Source organism: Neovison vison, chromosome 1 (genome assembly GCF_020171115.1).
Source record: "Neovison vison isolate M4711 chromosome 1, ASM_NN_V1, whole genome shotgun sequence".
NCBI classification, from domain to species: Eukaryota; Metazoa; Chordata; class Mammalia; order Carnivora; family Mustelidae; genus Neogale; species Neogale vison.
The window spans coordinates 57,947,255-57,962,317 of record NC_058091.1 but is presented as its reverse complement, the minus strand read 5'-3'; the positions used below and the strand labels follow the sequence as shown (position 1 = coordinate 57,962,317).

General features: G+C 37.7%; 1 protein-coding gene across 7 annotated transcripts in view; it reads left to right on the top strand.

Annotated features, from left to right (window-relative positions):
* Positions 1-15,063, top strand: part of UTRN (utrophin) — a 510,470-nt gene that overhangs the window by 439,352 nt on the left and 56,055 nt on the right. For all 7 annotated transcript variants that reach the window (XM_044247155.1, XM_044247163.1, XM_044247172.1 and 4 more), the window contains 3 exons: positions 436-497; positions 2,380-2,454; positions 9,172-9,373. In XM_044247155.1, the coding sequence (XP_044103090.1) occupies positions 436-497; positions 2,380-2,454; positions 9,172-9,373 (339 nt within the window). The remainder of the gene's footprint in view (positions 1-435; positions 498-2,379; positions 2,455-9,171; positions 9,374-15,063) is intronic.

The window sequence follows — 15,063 nt, the reverse complement described above, 5'->3', positions numbered from 1 at the left end:
GTGGGGTGAAGATGTTATTCAGAGTTAAACTCTTTATTTCTCGGTTCTTTGGAAATTTCATTAGGACTTCTAAAGTTTAGAAACACTTTACAGCACTTCTACTCTCAGAGGATTTATTCTGAGTGAGGATCTATATCTGCCTAACACAAGTAGAATTATTCTGGAAACTGCATTGATCTGGCTGCATCAAGCCTGATGCCCCAGGGTCACACTTCATATCTGGGTTTTAATGTGTAGTTGTAAATCTTTTAGAGAGAGATACAACAAAATTTTTTACCTATATTTTCACAATATAATTGTTCAAATATTTGTTTCAAATGTTAAGTAATAACTGGACATCAGGTTTCAGGATGATGCATTCTATGTGATCTATATTACTTTGTATGTTCTTAATTTAACTACACTACCTTTTTTGCCCCCCTCCCCACCCCCCAGCCATCAAACACAGACAACCTGTTGGGATCATCCTAAAATGACTGAACTCTTTCAGTCCCTCGGTGAGTGCTATTTTATTTAATTAGCCTAAACAAATGATAATTGTATATTCTTTTTTTTTTTTTTTAAGATTTTATTTATTTGTCAGAAAGAGGGATAGAGCACAAGCAGGGAATAGTGGCCAGCAGAGGCAGAGGGAGAAACCGGCTCCTCGCTGAGTAGGGAGCCCAATCCGGGACTCTATCCCAGGACCCTGAGATCATGACCTGAGCTGAAGTCAGATGCTTAACAGACTCAGCCACCCAGGTGCCCCGAAATTGTATATTCTTAACTATAAACTAAGCACCAGTTTTTCCTACATGGCATAGCATGTTTAAAAGATTGTGTCACTGACATAGAAAAGCAGTTGAATTTCCGAGGGCAGTGCAGGAAACCGTTTTCTCCATTCTTCTTGAGAGAGCGTGTGGTTTGAAATCACAAGAAGTTGATTTTAAAAGGAGGAATGCAGATTCTCCCTATGGAGTCATCTTAAACTTCAGCTTTACCTGAAGACAAAAACAATGACAGTGAAGCAACCTCTAATTCATTGCTTTAAATTTCCTGTTACCTCACATTTTATTCAACTAATCTTACTAAATTGAAGTGCCTACTTTCATTTTGCCAAAGTCGTGATGAAAAGCTAAAATCATTTTAATAGAAAAATGTAAGAAAACAGAGGAGGCTGGAGAGAATTCTGATCTTATAGACTTCTGGTAGACTATGACTTTGAATTGTTGACCTAGCCTGCTTCCTTTAGGTTGGTCCAGCGGTTTTGAGAGTTTTCTCTTTGGGTAGATAAGGCACTGTTCGAGGGGAGAGCAGCCCCTGACGGCTCTCACACCCACTCCCACTCCAGGAGAAAAGGAGCACTCCTCTTGATCTCTTTAAAGGTCAGGCATCTATCTGTTCAGCTTTCATTTGAATGGGTGAGGGTAGGCTACAAAGGGTGAATAAGTGAGAGAAAAGCCAGGAGTTTCTTTCATTTGTAAAGTGAGGGTACAAACTTGGATGATTTCTGAGTTTGCTTCCAGTTCAAAGAGTCTCTAATACAGACACTCTGTCTTTAGGACATTGAGAAAGATATTACAAAATCTTTCTTTGAACTTGATACCAAATCTTTTTTGGTACCAAACTTTGATACCAAAGCGTTTTTTTTTTTTTTAACTGAAATATAATTGGCACATAAGATTATATTAGTTATGAGCGTATCATATAATGGTTCAATATTTGACTGTATTGTGAAACTGTCCATCATAAGTCTACTTAACATCTCTCCCCTCACATCCTTACAACATTTTTATTCTTGTGATACTTTTAAGATCTCCTCCTTTAGCAACTTTCAATATGCAGTACAGTATTATTAACTACATTTAACCTCTTGTTTCTAAAGATCTGAATATAGATTTGGGGATAACTTTAACCATATCTATAAAAGAGCGAACAAAGCAAATAAATTGGGATGGAAGATGTAAGACTAGCTTTTATGAGTAGTGAGAAGGACAGCCTCATTGACAGAAAACTAATTGTCCTTGGGGGAAGATTCCCTGGGAGAGGAGAGTCCCTCCCAGCACGGAGAAGGAAGAGCCCTGTGCCTGCAAAGTGATGGATTTATTAGACCTTCAGAAGTTAACAGGCCATGTTTCTTTTTCCTCATTTCCCTCCTTTTCCTATTGGATAATGTCCTCTTGAAAGCTGTGAAACACCACTCTGGAATGTATTTCACTATGGTGCTAATGAACATTTCATTATTCTCTTAAATAAATGCTGTGGATTTTGAGAGAAGACTTTTTAGAAAGAACAGGCATAATGCTTTTCCATCATCTGAAGTAAACAAACATGTTCTTGCCATTCAATGGAAGTTAAATAATAAGCATGCTTTTGAATGTGTTCCCTTTTCCATTTCAGCTGACCTGAATAATGTGCGTTTCTCTGCCTACCGCACAGCCATCAAAATCCGAAGACTACAAAAAGCACTGTGTTGTGAGTTATCCTACCAAAGTTAATCACTCTGTTCTTTGGATTGCTTCTTTTTTTTTTTTTTCTTTTTTGAGGCAGAGGTAAATAAAGAGGGTGATGTGTTTGTAGCGTTAATCTCATTTTCAGTGTATCTCACTCAAGGAATTGGCCGTGTTTCTATAAATGCTCTATTATTTGCCCCCTCAGCATGCATGCAATAGTAAAACCAATGAACATATGCCATTCTCAGTTGGAGAACAAAATTAGCCAAAATACAGGAGTAACATAAAAAGCTTTTTCAAAAATTATGCTGGCGCCCAATTTAAAGGGATTAAATCAGGAAATCAAAGTAGTAGATCATTTTCTTCTTCGTACTTTGTGTTCACTTGGAAGTTTAGGATTCCAAACAGTTTGACTCAATGCAATCATGTAATAAAGCAATACTAAAAAAATAATATTCCTGATTCAAATTTGAACTGCCATCTAGAAAATTAGATAAAAGGCTCTGTATTTATTTAAATATGTCTTGAGATGTTTGGTCTTTTTTTTTTTTTTTTAAGATTTTATTTATTTATTTGAGAGAGAAAGTGAGAGAGAGCATGAGAGGGGAGAAGGTCAGAGGGAGAAGCAGACTCCCTAGGGGACTCGATCCCAGGACTTCAGGATCACGACCTGGTCCGAAGGCAGTGGCTGAACCAACCCAGCCCCCCAGGCGCCTGAAATGTTTGGTCTTATCAACATGATTTTTCCTGTAGAGAGTTTGCTCAGAGTAATGTTCTGTGATAACCATTTTACCAAAGAGGTGTTCCTTCCCCGACACACATGCCCAAACAACCTAACTTGAAATAGAAGTGGGAATACTTGTAATAATAAAGCATAAATAGAACCTCTCTGAATTCTCTTTGTGGTCATAGTTTTTTGTTTTTTTTTTTAATAGAGATCACAAGTAGGCAGAGAGGCAGGCAGAAAGAGAGGAAGTGAAGCAGGCTCCCTGCGGAGCAGAGAGCCCAATGCGGGGCTCCATCCCAGGACCCTGGGATCATGACCTGAGCCGAAGGCAGAGGCTTCAACCCACTGAGCCACCCAGGCGCCCCTGTGGTCATAGTTTTAATGACTGAATCTATTCAAAGAACATGTAGTCCTTGTCAGATCGTTTATATGGAAACTGACATCCGCCCATCTATTTTTATGGCCTGGTAATCTAAATAATTCCAAGTATTCTTGTTGCTACCTTTTGTTAACAACTGTTATATATCTAGACAGTTCAGTGAAGGTTTGACTATTACTCTTTGAAAAATGATATATGAAGGTTAAAAATCTCTTAAAAGTCAGTAGAAATTTGAATTACATTTTGAGCTGGTTATGTTAGAAGAGAACTGTAGAACCATTCAGAAAAAAACCCACAACCATGGAAAGCTTTAAGATAAGAAGAACTTAAGTTAGGTGTGGAAGAGACGTCCTCAGGGCTAAAAAAAACACCTGAAGATTTACAGATGAAAGAAAAAAAAATGAAATGCTTTGATGCCATAATCCACAGAGCGCCCTGGTGCAGAATTACCAGTACAGACCAGTAAAGCCAACACAGCCTGGCCAGTGATGTGTACGTTGAGCTGGAAGGGAATGGGAAGTGAATGGGGAGCGCACAAAAGGGATGTTCAGTAGCTCATTGAGTCCGGGGTGACAGCAGTTTTGAAAGAGGCTCAGCTGTGTGTCCTGTATCCAGCTGACGGATCTGGAAGGTCTTCCCAGGCTTGATGAGCTATAAAATGAGGACAAATGACTCAGCCACAAAATCGCCATGGACCAAAGACTGCTTTTTTGTTACAATGAACATGGTCCGAGTTTTCAGTAGTACTTGTGGTTGGATAAACATATGTACACATTTGGTGTTTTCCTCTGCGGGTCCTTCAGAATTCTCAAGAAAAAAACTCCCTCCTTCAACTCATTCCTTCAAACCCGAGAGGAGCAGAGGAGGAATGCCTCCCCCTTCCAAGCTACATGACATGTGGAAATGCATACTAAGAAAAGCCCTGGGTTGCTTTGGATTGTAAATGTTTGGAGCCACCTGGCTTCACTTTCCCCACTGCCCCTGCCCCTCCTGCTCATCAGCCTGGGCCTCTGCAGCACTTGTCAACTCACCTGTTCATGATTAAGCTGTTCCTCCTCCTCCCGTCTTTTCTGTTGACTTGAAATGCCCTGACCCTTCCTCTGCAAAGGTCTATAACCCTTTCTTCCTCCCAGACACTGTTAAAAATTTACTTCTTTTGGAAACATTTACAAGCTAAAACCACCTGCCTCCAATTTTTCCAGAACTTTATGACTGCCTGTAACGACCGTTTCTCACCTACGCACCATATGCTTGCCTTTGTGTGATAGATAATGTCAGCAGCTCCCTCCTCCACTGTGAACGGCTCAGGTCAGGGGTCGTCTCATTGTGTGTAACCCCCCACCCCAGCATAAGGTCTTAATGCAGAGGGTGTGCTGTCACTGCTTTGTGACTGTTCATTGATTTATTGGGCTCCATGATTGTGCAGGAGATAAGACCATGTAAAGAGACTTGGTTCCCACACTCAGAGGAACCTACATTCAGAGATAGCATTACACACGGACACATGCTTTCAGTAGCTTCCTCTTGCCCTCAGAATGGAATGGTCTTTGCCATGAAGAGCAAGGCAAGCTTCCTTGAGTAGGAAGCACTTAAGCCAGGTGTTAAAAGTCACACGGGATTTAGGCACATGGCTATTAACCAGGGGTGAGGAGAAAGGGACTTCTGTACAGAAGCATCAAAGGTGTGGATGGAATTCAGGGAACATAATGGAGTCTGAATGGAGTAGGTTATGAGCTATTTGTCCGATATTCAGAAATGTCCTTAAAATCAATTTAGATCCACTTGGAAGGTCATTTTTTTCCATGAAACCTTTTCTCATTCTTTTCATGTTGTTCTTGTTGTTGTTGTTGCTCCTCAGGCTCTCAAAATGTTGCATTTAAGTTTGTGTTTGTTTTTTATGGAGTGGGGTGCTGTAACACCACTTTCTGTTTTGTGGGAGTTAGGAGATAGTCCCCAATGCAAAGGCATGCTTTAAAGATTTTATTTATTTATTTAACAGGCATAGATCAGAAGCAGGGAGAGAGGCAGGCAGAGTGGAGGAAGCAGGCTCCCTGCTGAGCAGAGAGCCCAATGTGGGGCTGGATCCCAGGACCCTGGGATCATGACCTGAGCCGAAGGCAGAGGCTTTAACCCACTGAGCCACCCAGGTGCCCCCGAATGTATGCTTTAGATGATCTCTAAGGCAGAAGGAAGGACTCAGTGAACAGGGACAAGTGCATGGTTCAGGTAAAAGATCATGGGGCTAAGCTGACGGGTGGTGGTCACAGGGAAGAAAAGGGTATGGATTTGTGAGGAGGAAGAACTGATAACTGGGGGGGGGGTATTTGCTAGTGGACAACTGGCAAAGGGTTAAAGAAGGACAGTGTTAGCACATTTCAGGATTTGCAGACTCCTGGTCTATAGAAGGTGATAAGACCATTGCTGGATTGCAACATAAGAAGACCTTTATTTGGAATGTATTAAGGTGAAGGTCCCTGAAACGGAATAGGAGAGTTCTGTTTGGGAACAGAACAGCAGGGATGTGGGTCAGGTTTCAGGCAGAAGATATACAGGAGAAAACAGAATTGGCAGCCATCCAAAGAGAAGGGAGGCCTGAAGTATTGACAGTGCGGGGATCCGGTTTACAGAGGGAAGGGGCATAGACGCAAGACCTTGAGCTTATTTCTGAGGTGTCTGGGGAAGAGGAGGTAGGAGAGGTGCTCAGAAGGAATGGTCAAATAGTTCAAGAACCTAGGAGTTACAGAAGCACAAGGTCAGGTGCCAAACTGGTTTTGTAGAACGGGAGAGTAATGAACCACTTCTATTCGATCCCCTGTGCCTCATATGTGGGATTAAAGAAAAAGCCTGAAAGTTGGTTAGAAAATGTTTCTGCTGTTTGTTTCATTTGCCACATGACTGAGCTGTCATTTGTCTCCCTTTGAAAAGAGAAAGTCATAATTTTCTGTGATTTAAATGTAGTCAGTTTTTTAAAGGAACCTAAACGTGACACTTTGCAGGAAAGGCGAAGTGTCAAAGTAAATCACTAAAAATTAAAGACATGAGTGTCTGTGGGATGTGACAAATTACTGTCACAGCCACAAAGTGTATCACAGAGGAGGCTGTTCTAGAACAAATGCAAGGGCAGCGTGATCCAGGAAATGGTCTTTTTGGAATTTGGTCTGTTGTCACTTTCTACCATGTGTGAATACAATAGCAGTGCTGAGTTGCTGGCATAATTAGTGTTGGAATTCAGAAAACTTGGAGCATTTTGGCAGTATTTGAATATGTTTCTTTGTGTCTATGTGGAATTACAGTTCTGTTGCCACCATCATGAAGCACTTCTCTTTGTCAGGCATTGTGAGGGATGAGTTTGAATTTTCCTCCTGCCCTCTGGAAGTTTGTAATTGAAAACAGTGTACAGTGCCAAGAAGTAGGGTACAAATGATATTGAAGATTCCAGATGGTTCTTAATTTTTTTTTCTGATACAGTCTCTCACTCCTGTGAAGCTTACATGAGTTATTTTTGCAATTAGCTCAAATTTTACCACCGATGACTTTGACATCAGAAGGAAAGGGATTGACCTGTTACCCAGACTTGTGTTTTCTATTTGTCTCTTTCTCTTTTTTAAATAAAGTCTTCTGTGTTGAGTTGTCCTGGAAATAATTTTATTCTGTATAATTTTAAATCAGTTCTTTCTCATTGTAGGTAACTTGAAAAAAAAAATCATTCTATGGTATTTAAGCAGCAAGAGTGGACACATTTCATGAATGTCTTTAAAAAATTCAAAACTAGTGCTTATTCAGTGGTTAAAAATAGGTAAATACAAATGAATAAAAAATTCATTTTATTTAACTGTCAAAATATGTCATTATATTTTTTGAGGAGATAGTTTTACATGAGACAAGGAGGAAATAGTTGGTTATATTAAAATAAAAAGTTCCTCTGAGTTTATTTCTTTTAATGTTAAAAAGTTAAATATGGTGGGGCATCTGGGTAGCTCAGTCGGTTGAGTGTCTGACTCTTGATTTTGGCTCAGGTCGTGATCTCAGGGTTCTGGATCCAGCCCCAAGTGTGTGATCAGTGGGGCATCTGCTTGAGGAGTCTCTCTCTTCCTCTCCCCTGCTTGTGCTCTCCCTCTCTCTCTAAAATAAAAAATAAACACATCTCTTTTTTTAAAGTTAAGTAGGGAGATAGGGAGAGCATTTTATGAAGCAGGAATTTCAATGAGCAGACCTTAAATTCATACAGGTTCTATAATTTTCCAAACCCCTATATTTTAGATAAGGGTTTATAAGAGTCATTTCTATACTCAATAAATGTATAGACACATGGTAATTTGATAATCTACTGGTGCCCTGTTTTCAATTAGCTAATGAAGGACTCAAAATTGATTAAAAAGAAAGATTATGTGAGGGTTTTGTTGTTGTTGTTGTTGTTTTGTCTCAACTCCTCCTCCTGGCCCTTGAGGATCTCCCCTAGTGCAACACATGCCTGTCCCTGAGAGCCAAGTGTCTGCCTCACCGTAACCAGTGCCACCCCTGTGCAAGCCACGGACCATCCGTACTGCCCTTGTCATTTCTGAGAACCCTGTAGATGTCTTGAATTCTTGTCTTTTTCCAAGCAGTTCTATCTTCCTGGAATTTTTTTCCTAGCTTTACATGGTCTCTTGTGTCTTCTAGTCTTTAAGGCCCATTTCAAATCCTACCTGCCCAGGAAACCCTTTCTAGACTCCTTCGACTCCTTGTCTGTTATAGCTCTTACAGAAATCTATTTATTCTTATTGCATTTTCACTCCTTTCAGTAAAGTTATCAGTATGCTCACCCTCCTCCTCTGACTGGTTGTCTTTGAGAGCAGGGGTCCCAGCTTATCCTTCTGTGCCCACCCTGCTCTAGCATCTAGCATAGGCCAGTCACACCGTAGACGTTCTGACTATGAAGCGTAAAAGTGGGAGCAGATACATGAAGGCCCATGCGTGTGGGCCTGTACGGTGGACTTCTGCAAATCCCACGTAGCTAAAATGGCCTCTGTGCCAAAGCATCATGGGAAGCAAACCACGTTAGGGCCAGATTGGGAGAGCATTCTAGATCAGGTTTGTTCAGCAGGCAGTAGAAAAACTACTTTTTCTTCGACAGAACCCATTTTTTCAACTGCACATTTTCAGTGAATTTTGTATGTCCTGATGTACATGTTGAGAAACTGATTGGTTTGGCTGTGGTGTAAAGGGAGACTGGGAGGAGGTGAGCAGGCTGTTCTCAGGAGCTAGAAGAGCGGTGCTGTATTTTAGATGTTCTACTATGTGGACTAGATTTATTTATCCCTTCCTATATTTAAAAGCAGAAAGAGCCTGAAGAGAGGAAAGCTTGAAAAGGAAAGAAGGAAGAACTGATAGTCCAAAGAGCAAAAAAATGGGATCAGATTGGAAAGTAACAGAGTTTAGATTCAAAAACACAAAAATAAAGAGATTATGGATAAGCGTTTAGACACGTAAGAATGGAAATGCTATTTATTTCTTTAAACATTGAAATTGGCTGGAAATGATAGATTCTTAAGCCGGAGAATCAAGCCAAATACTTCTAAGGTGAGAAATGTTTTTGTTTCAGCGTCGTTATGTAATCTCATGACTGTGTGTTTTCCTTTCTCTCACCTGATTAGTGGATCTCTTAGAACTGAACACAACAAATGAAGTTTTCAAGCAGCATAAACTGAACCAAAATGATCAGCTGCTTAGCGTTCCAGATGTCATCAACTGTCTGACGACAACCTACGACGGCCTCGAACAAATGCACAAGGATCTGGTCAACGTTCCGCTCTGTGTGGATATGTGTCTCAACTGGTTGCTCAATGTATATGACACGTAAGTTTGCCTTGTTTCCCCTTAAAATATAGTCATTGAATGAAATGTACTGGTAAGGCCAAGTGTCTAAATTTTGAAATGAGTTTCTTAAGAAGTGCTTTCAAAGTACTTTACCTCATGGACAAATAGCTCATAACCTACTCCATTCAGACTCCGTTCCGTTCCCTGAATTCCGTCCACACCTTTGCTGCTTATATACAGAAGTCCCTTTCTTCTCACCCCTGGTTAATTGCTGAAAGGAAGGACTGTCCAAAACTTGAACTCTCTACCAACAATATAACAAAAAGCAATAGCTACCTATTATTTCAAGATAATGCTTCAGTTTATAAATGCTGTCAGATTTATAGTGTCACATTGGCTAGGGGAAGCCCAATATAAGGAAGTCCTATTTCCTCCTCTCTTCTTTTGAAAGACAAAGCTTTATTTTTGTTGTTAGGAGTTACAGTCATTGACTGGCTCGTAATAATCCACACTGCAATTTTTGTATGACAACTTAAGAGCAATTTGAAAGGCAATTAAAGGGATTTAATTTGTCTTTCTGTATTAGCTTTATTTATTATAATGGTGGTATTGTGTATATGTGGTGTTTTAAATAATTTATGCTATAGGACACTGTAATATCTGTAATTTACTTAGGTGCACACTGTCACGTGAAGAGCTCTCTCAACTTCCAGCATAACTCATTCGCCATTAGTTTGGCTGTTTTGAATAGGATAGTGCATTTGTGAAATAATCAATTCTAGAAAGACCTGCTGTGGGCTGACATTTCCAAAACATTAGGAATTATTCATTCTTCTGGTAGGGGGTTAAAGTATGCAAAGATGAAATAAGAAAATGAGAACTGTTGATTTTTCTCTCAGAACCTTAAAGTTATTTTCCGTTAATTAGCTGCATGAAAATTTGTATTTGTCATTGCTTTATTTGATTTAGAGAGGAAGAAGATAGATGATAGTTTATTAATGTACATGTGTTTAGCAGTGGATTGATTTCGCATAAGACGTTAATGGTGACAACAATAGCTTTAGGAGTGCTTTAATTAAAATTTTGTTTCTTTTGATTAGAAAAATTTGTTTTCTTTCAATAGTCACAAATATCACAACAAAACTTTTTTTAAATAATTAAATAGCCATTATATGCTTGAGGACTCTTAAGAAACTCACTAAAAAACAAGTGGCACGGACATCAGTAATAATAATGAATGTGGGATTTACAATATCCCTCTGTAGCATCTTTTAATAAATTTCATTTTGTTCTTTTTTATCCTTCTAGGGTAAAATATGACTGTTAGCATTAATTCACTATTTAGTTGATCTTCAATTTTTTAAACCCCCAAAAGAGACATTTTCCCTGTAGTAAATTCAACAAAATATCTGGTCAGTTGTGTATTTTAACTACAAAGCCTATAACTTAATTTGAGAACCCAAAAAGAATGCTGAATTCCTAGAATACTTAGCTAAGAACTTTGATAAGCACCACAGGGGTATGGTAGAGACACATATTTTCAGTAATATTTCAGGAAGAACTGGAGAGGGGTTAAATTATCCTCCTCTCATTCTAATACACTACATTAGTTTGCTAGGGCTGCCATAACAGAGTACCACAAACTAGGTAGTTTAAAAAACAGAAATTTATTTTCTTACAGTTCTGAACACTAGAAGTCTCAGATCAACATGTCGGCAGGGTTGGTTTCTTCTGAGGCCTCTCTCCTTGGCTTATAGGTGGCTGTCTTCTCCCTGTGTCTTCACATGGTCTTTCTTCTGTGTGTTTGTGTCCTAATCTTATAAAAACATCAGTCCTTTTGGATTGGTGCCCACCCTATGGCCTCATTTTATGTTAATTACCTCTCCAAAGATCCAATCTTCAAACACAGTCACATTCTGAAGTACTAAGTGTTTAAAACTTCAACACATGAATTTTAGGAAGATCTAACTCATAACATGTAACACCTACATCTGCTGTTTTCACTGGACAGCCGAAGGGAATAGTGCCACTTCGTTGTGAAGGAAGCAGAATGTGAAATGTTGTGATTCATATTCTAGGGAATCAAATGTTGGCATATTTCCACTTTCCATCATCAAATGTGAACACATGGGAAATGCTACACTAAGGTACTGTTTCTTATTTAGAAAAAGAGTTTCTTGAAATTTTCCATTTTAAAGGAATAAAAGCTTTCAGGATTTATTTCCCTTCCATGCCAAAGAAATACAGTGAAGACCATGCTGGGTCAGAATGGTGTAAACATTCAGTCTAGTTTTCTGTCTTAGAGAGGAATTTCATGAATTAACCTCAAAAACCACAGTTAATTATACAATGGCAGTCTCAGATGGCCAGAGATCATTGCCCAAATTTCTCTAACAACTATAATTTATCCACTAATGTAAACAAGAGTTATTAACTCTTTTTAAGTTTTTAGTTTTCTTTAAGAATCTGTTGGAACTATAAGCTACATGATCCAATGTGCTAGAACATATTTGGACCCTAAGAAGTCTCTGAACCTTGGAAATGAGAACCATGATCTGACCTTTCCATTCATTCAGCTATTTTGATATTTGCTCACTAACCATATATTTCTGACTGCCTTACTTTATGTAATGATACAGCCAAAGCGGGTATTTTCAGCTCTTGAAGTATATTCAAGCAGCTCTTGAATTAATGAGTGATTCACACATGCGAGATCATAGAATTCTAGAAGGAAAAGGACTTTGAGGACCTTCCATTGTCCATTCTTCCCTCTTCATTTTACTCTTTGTTTTACTGATCAATTAATTGACCCAGGGAGATAAAAGAATTCATCCATAGCCACCTATTGCATATTAGTGGTAGATAGGGAATTAATACCCAGGTTTTTTGATAATCACTTGTTTATTTCTACCATATTGACATATCTAAGAAAAAGAGTACTTTATGTTATATTAAATTTACTATTTGTTTTCAAGTTTTAACATGTATCCAGTTCTTAATATTTTGGGTTTTTGCAAAAAAAAATCTATTTTCTTCTGTTATGAATGATGAGAATCCAAATTTTTGGTTCTGGTTGCTTTGTACCTTGGCAGCTGCTCAACTTTTGGCATCTCAATTTCTCATCTGAAAAATTGAGATAAAAATATCTGCTCTGCTTACCGTACATAAGATATTTGTGAAGGGCAAATGAGCTAATATATGTAGAAAGAACTTTCTAAACTGTAAAGATAAAATTTATTCCATTTATGAGTTCACAGCCTCACTCAGTCTTCATCTTCCCAGGTTAAAAAGTCTTAACTTCACGATCTTCCTTCTAAATTTAATAGAAATCAAAAATGTTTAAATCATGATTTAAAGCAATAGTCTGGGACACTTGATTTAAATATTTTTGTCCCTCCAGAAAATATTAACCTCATTTGCTGCAGTGTTAAGTCATTTTTCCACTGTGCCAAGATGGATATAATTTTATAAGATACATATCTTTCCAGTTAAACTAATTTCAGGAGTTACTTATGAAGACTACCAGGGAACCAAATACTTAAATATTGGGTTATGTCACTCACTAATAAATTTCTTTACCTCCCTCTTCTTTTTCAAATCCAGATATCTTATTTAACATTAAAGTCCTATCATCCAGTCCCAGATGATATAACTTGGACAACTTTATCAACTGTTTAGCCTTGATGCAAGCCTTTCCTGCACCTGAATGCATTGTGTCTCTGGTGTTCCCATTCCTGCTTCTGTCGCCTTGCCTAGGCTTTTCCTGTGATAATCTACATTCTCCTAGGGACAGTGCAGCCATGTCATACCTTCAGTGTCTGATTTGAGTCTTATCTTCTCTATCAAACATTATGAGACTAATAACTACTCAGACTAATTGTCAGTCGGAAATAACAAGTCAGCCACAACTTTTTTGTACTTATTTCCATGCACAAAGGATGTTTTCCTATTTTCTTGTGTATTTCCCACTGTTTTCTTACCTCTCTTCTCTAGCTGTATGTGATCTTATCATGGGTGGGAATTATGTCTTAAACTTTTCTCCAGGGCTTCTTGGTATACAGAACAACACTGAGATCACAGGAAATCTTCATAACTATTAAATGATATGTTGAATGTATGACTGACATTTTCAGTAGCCTTCCTGATGACGTTCCTTTCTTGTGTCGTCACTGTAGTCTGGAGGTCATCCTCTAATACATAGCATTTTGATCTTTATTCTCTTAAGGGATTCCTTTGTCCTTGGCCACATTCATATACTGGTGTACTCACCAGCCTTTTTCCTCTGCAGATCTATTGTCTGATTATCCAGAGAATAAAATTTCCAAATTTTTGGAGGGAAGAAAACAGATGTAGTATATTTTGGAGTGTTAATTAGGAAACACCTAAAAAAAAAATGTGAACTGGAAACACAGTTTATAACATGGCTCTGTTTAAGGTTAATTTGGAAGTATTTCTATAATGGCAAGAAACAGGAATGAGTACGTTAACTTAGATTTTGCTTATAATGGCTATATCTGTTTGAAAATTTAAGTATTAGTTATTCCATAGGTCACTTCTGAATGCTGTACACATGCCTATGAAGGGTTTAGTAAGTTTATTGGATATGATTTAATTTGGTTATAATAAACTGTAGACTATTGAGGAACTGTTTTGAAAATATATTTCACTGATCTCTCAGCATGTTTTTCTTTTTTACTTATACTTTACATGTCATGGTATATACACAGAAACTTACGCGAGTATTTATAATTTGAGAATAGACGGTATCAATTAGTATTCATAGTAGGAATATCAATAAGAACAAGATTTAAACACAGTTTGATAGTAAGACCACCTAAAATTAAAATTAAATGATATAAATATTTATCTGTTTTTTAGATAGCATGAATTACTAAGTTGTATATAATGATAAAGTTACATAGACATTTAGTTAATAGGTATTGAGTATACTGTACTTGTGTATTAAAAACATAGCTTGAGAAAAATTAATGTTAAAAACCTAAACTGAAAGCAAATCCTGAATATGAAATAATAAAGATGATAAAGACTTTTTTTCTGGATTGTGTGTTATTCCATAGCAAGGATCATGTTACCCATTTTTGTCATTTCCGCATTTCCCATTCTTCAGCCCCAGGCTTTGTTACATTGGTATATTTGGTAGGCAACTCAGAAACTCTTTGATAAATGATAAGAATAAAGACAACTCTATGCTTTTAAAGTTAAAAATTTTCTTCTAGTCAACTTACGGTTTCTCATTGGCATAGTACAAAGCTATTTCCTAGTGTTGATTAATTAATACATTTTGTATTTAATTATAATTTGAGACTTCTCCAAATAGGGATGTCATACCTGTCTTTTTTAAGATCACAAACCATTATAATTACAGTAGTAATTTTAAAAAACTGAATTGACAGAGACCAAAATCAATGAAAACAACAAGTTTTTAAATATCTAGCAAGTTATTAGCCCTTGGTATACTTGATTTTCTAGTTTTTGTACATTTGAGTTTATTATACATTTCTTGCTCTATTAAGCAACATACATGTTACATATTAGCTATACATTTTAAATCTTGCATTTGTAATCATTAACAGATTTTAATTCATACTGTTTCTAAAAATATCTTTTTAGCTTTGTAATTATCATTTTACTTTCACTTTTACTTGTTCTTCCTAGTTCCTGCGCTCCATGTAAGTGACTTTGGGCTATATACTCTGGGTCAAGCATGC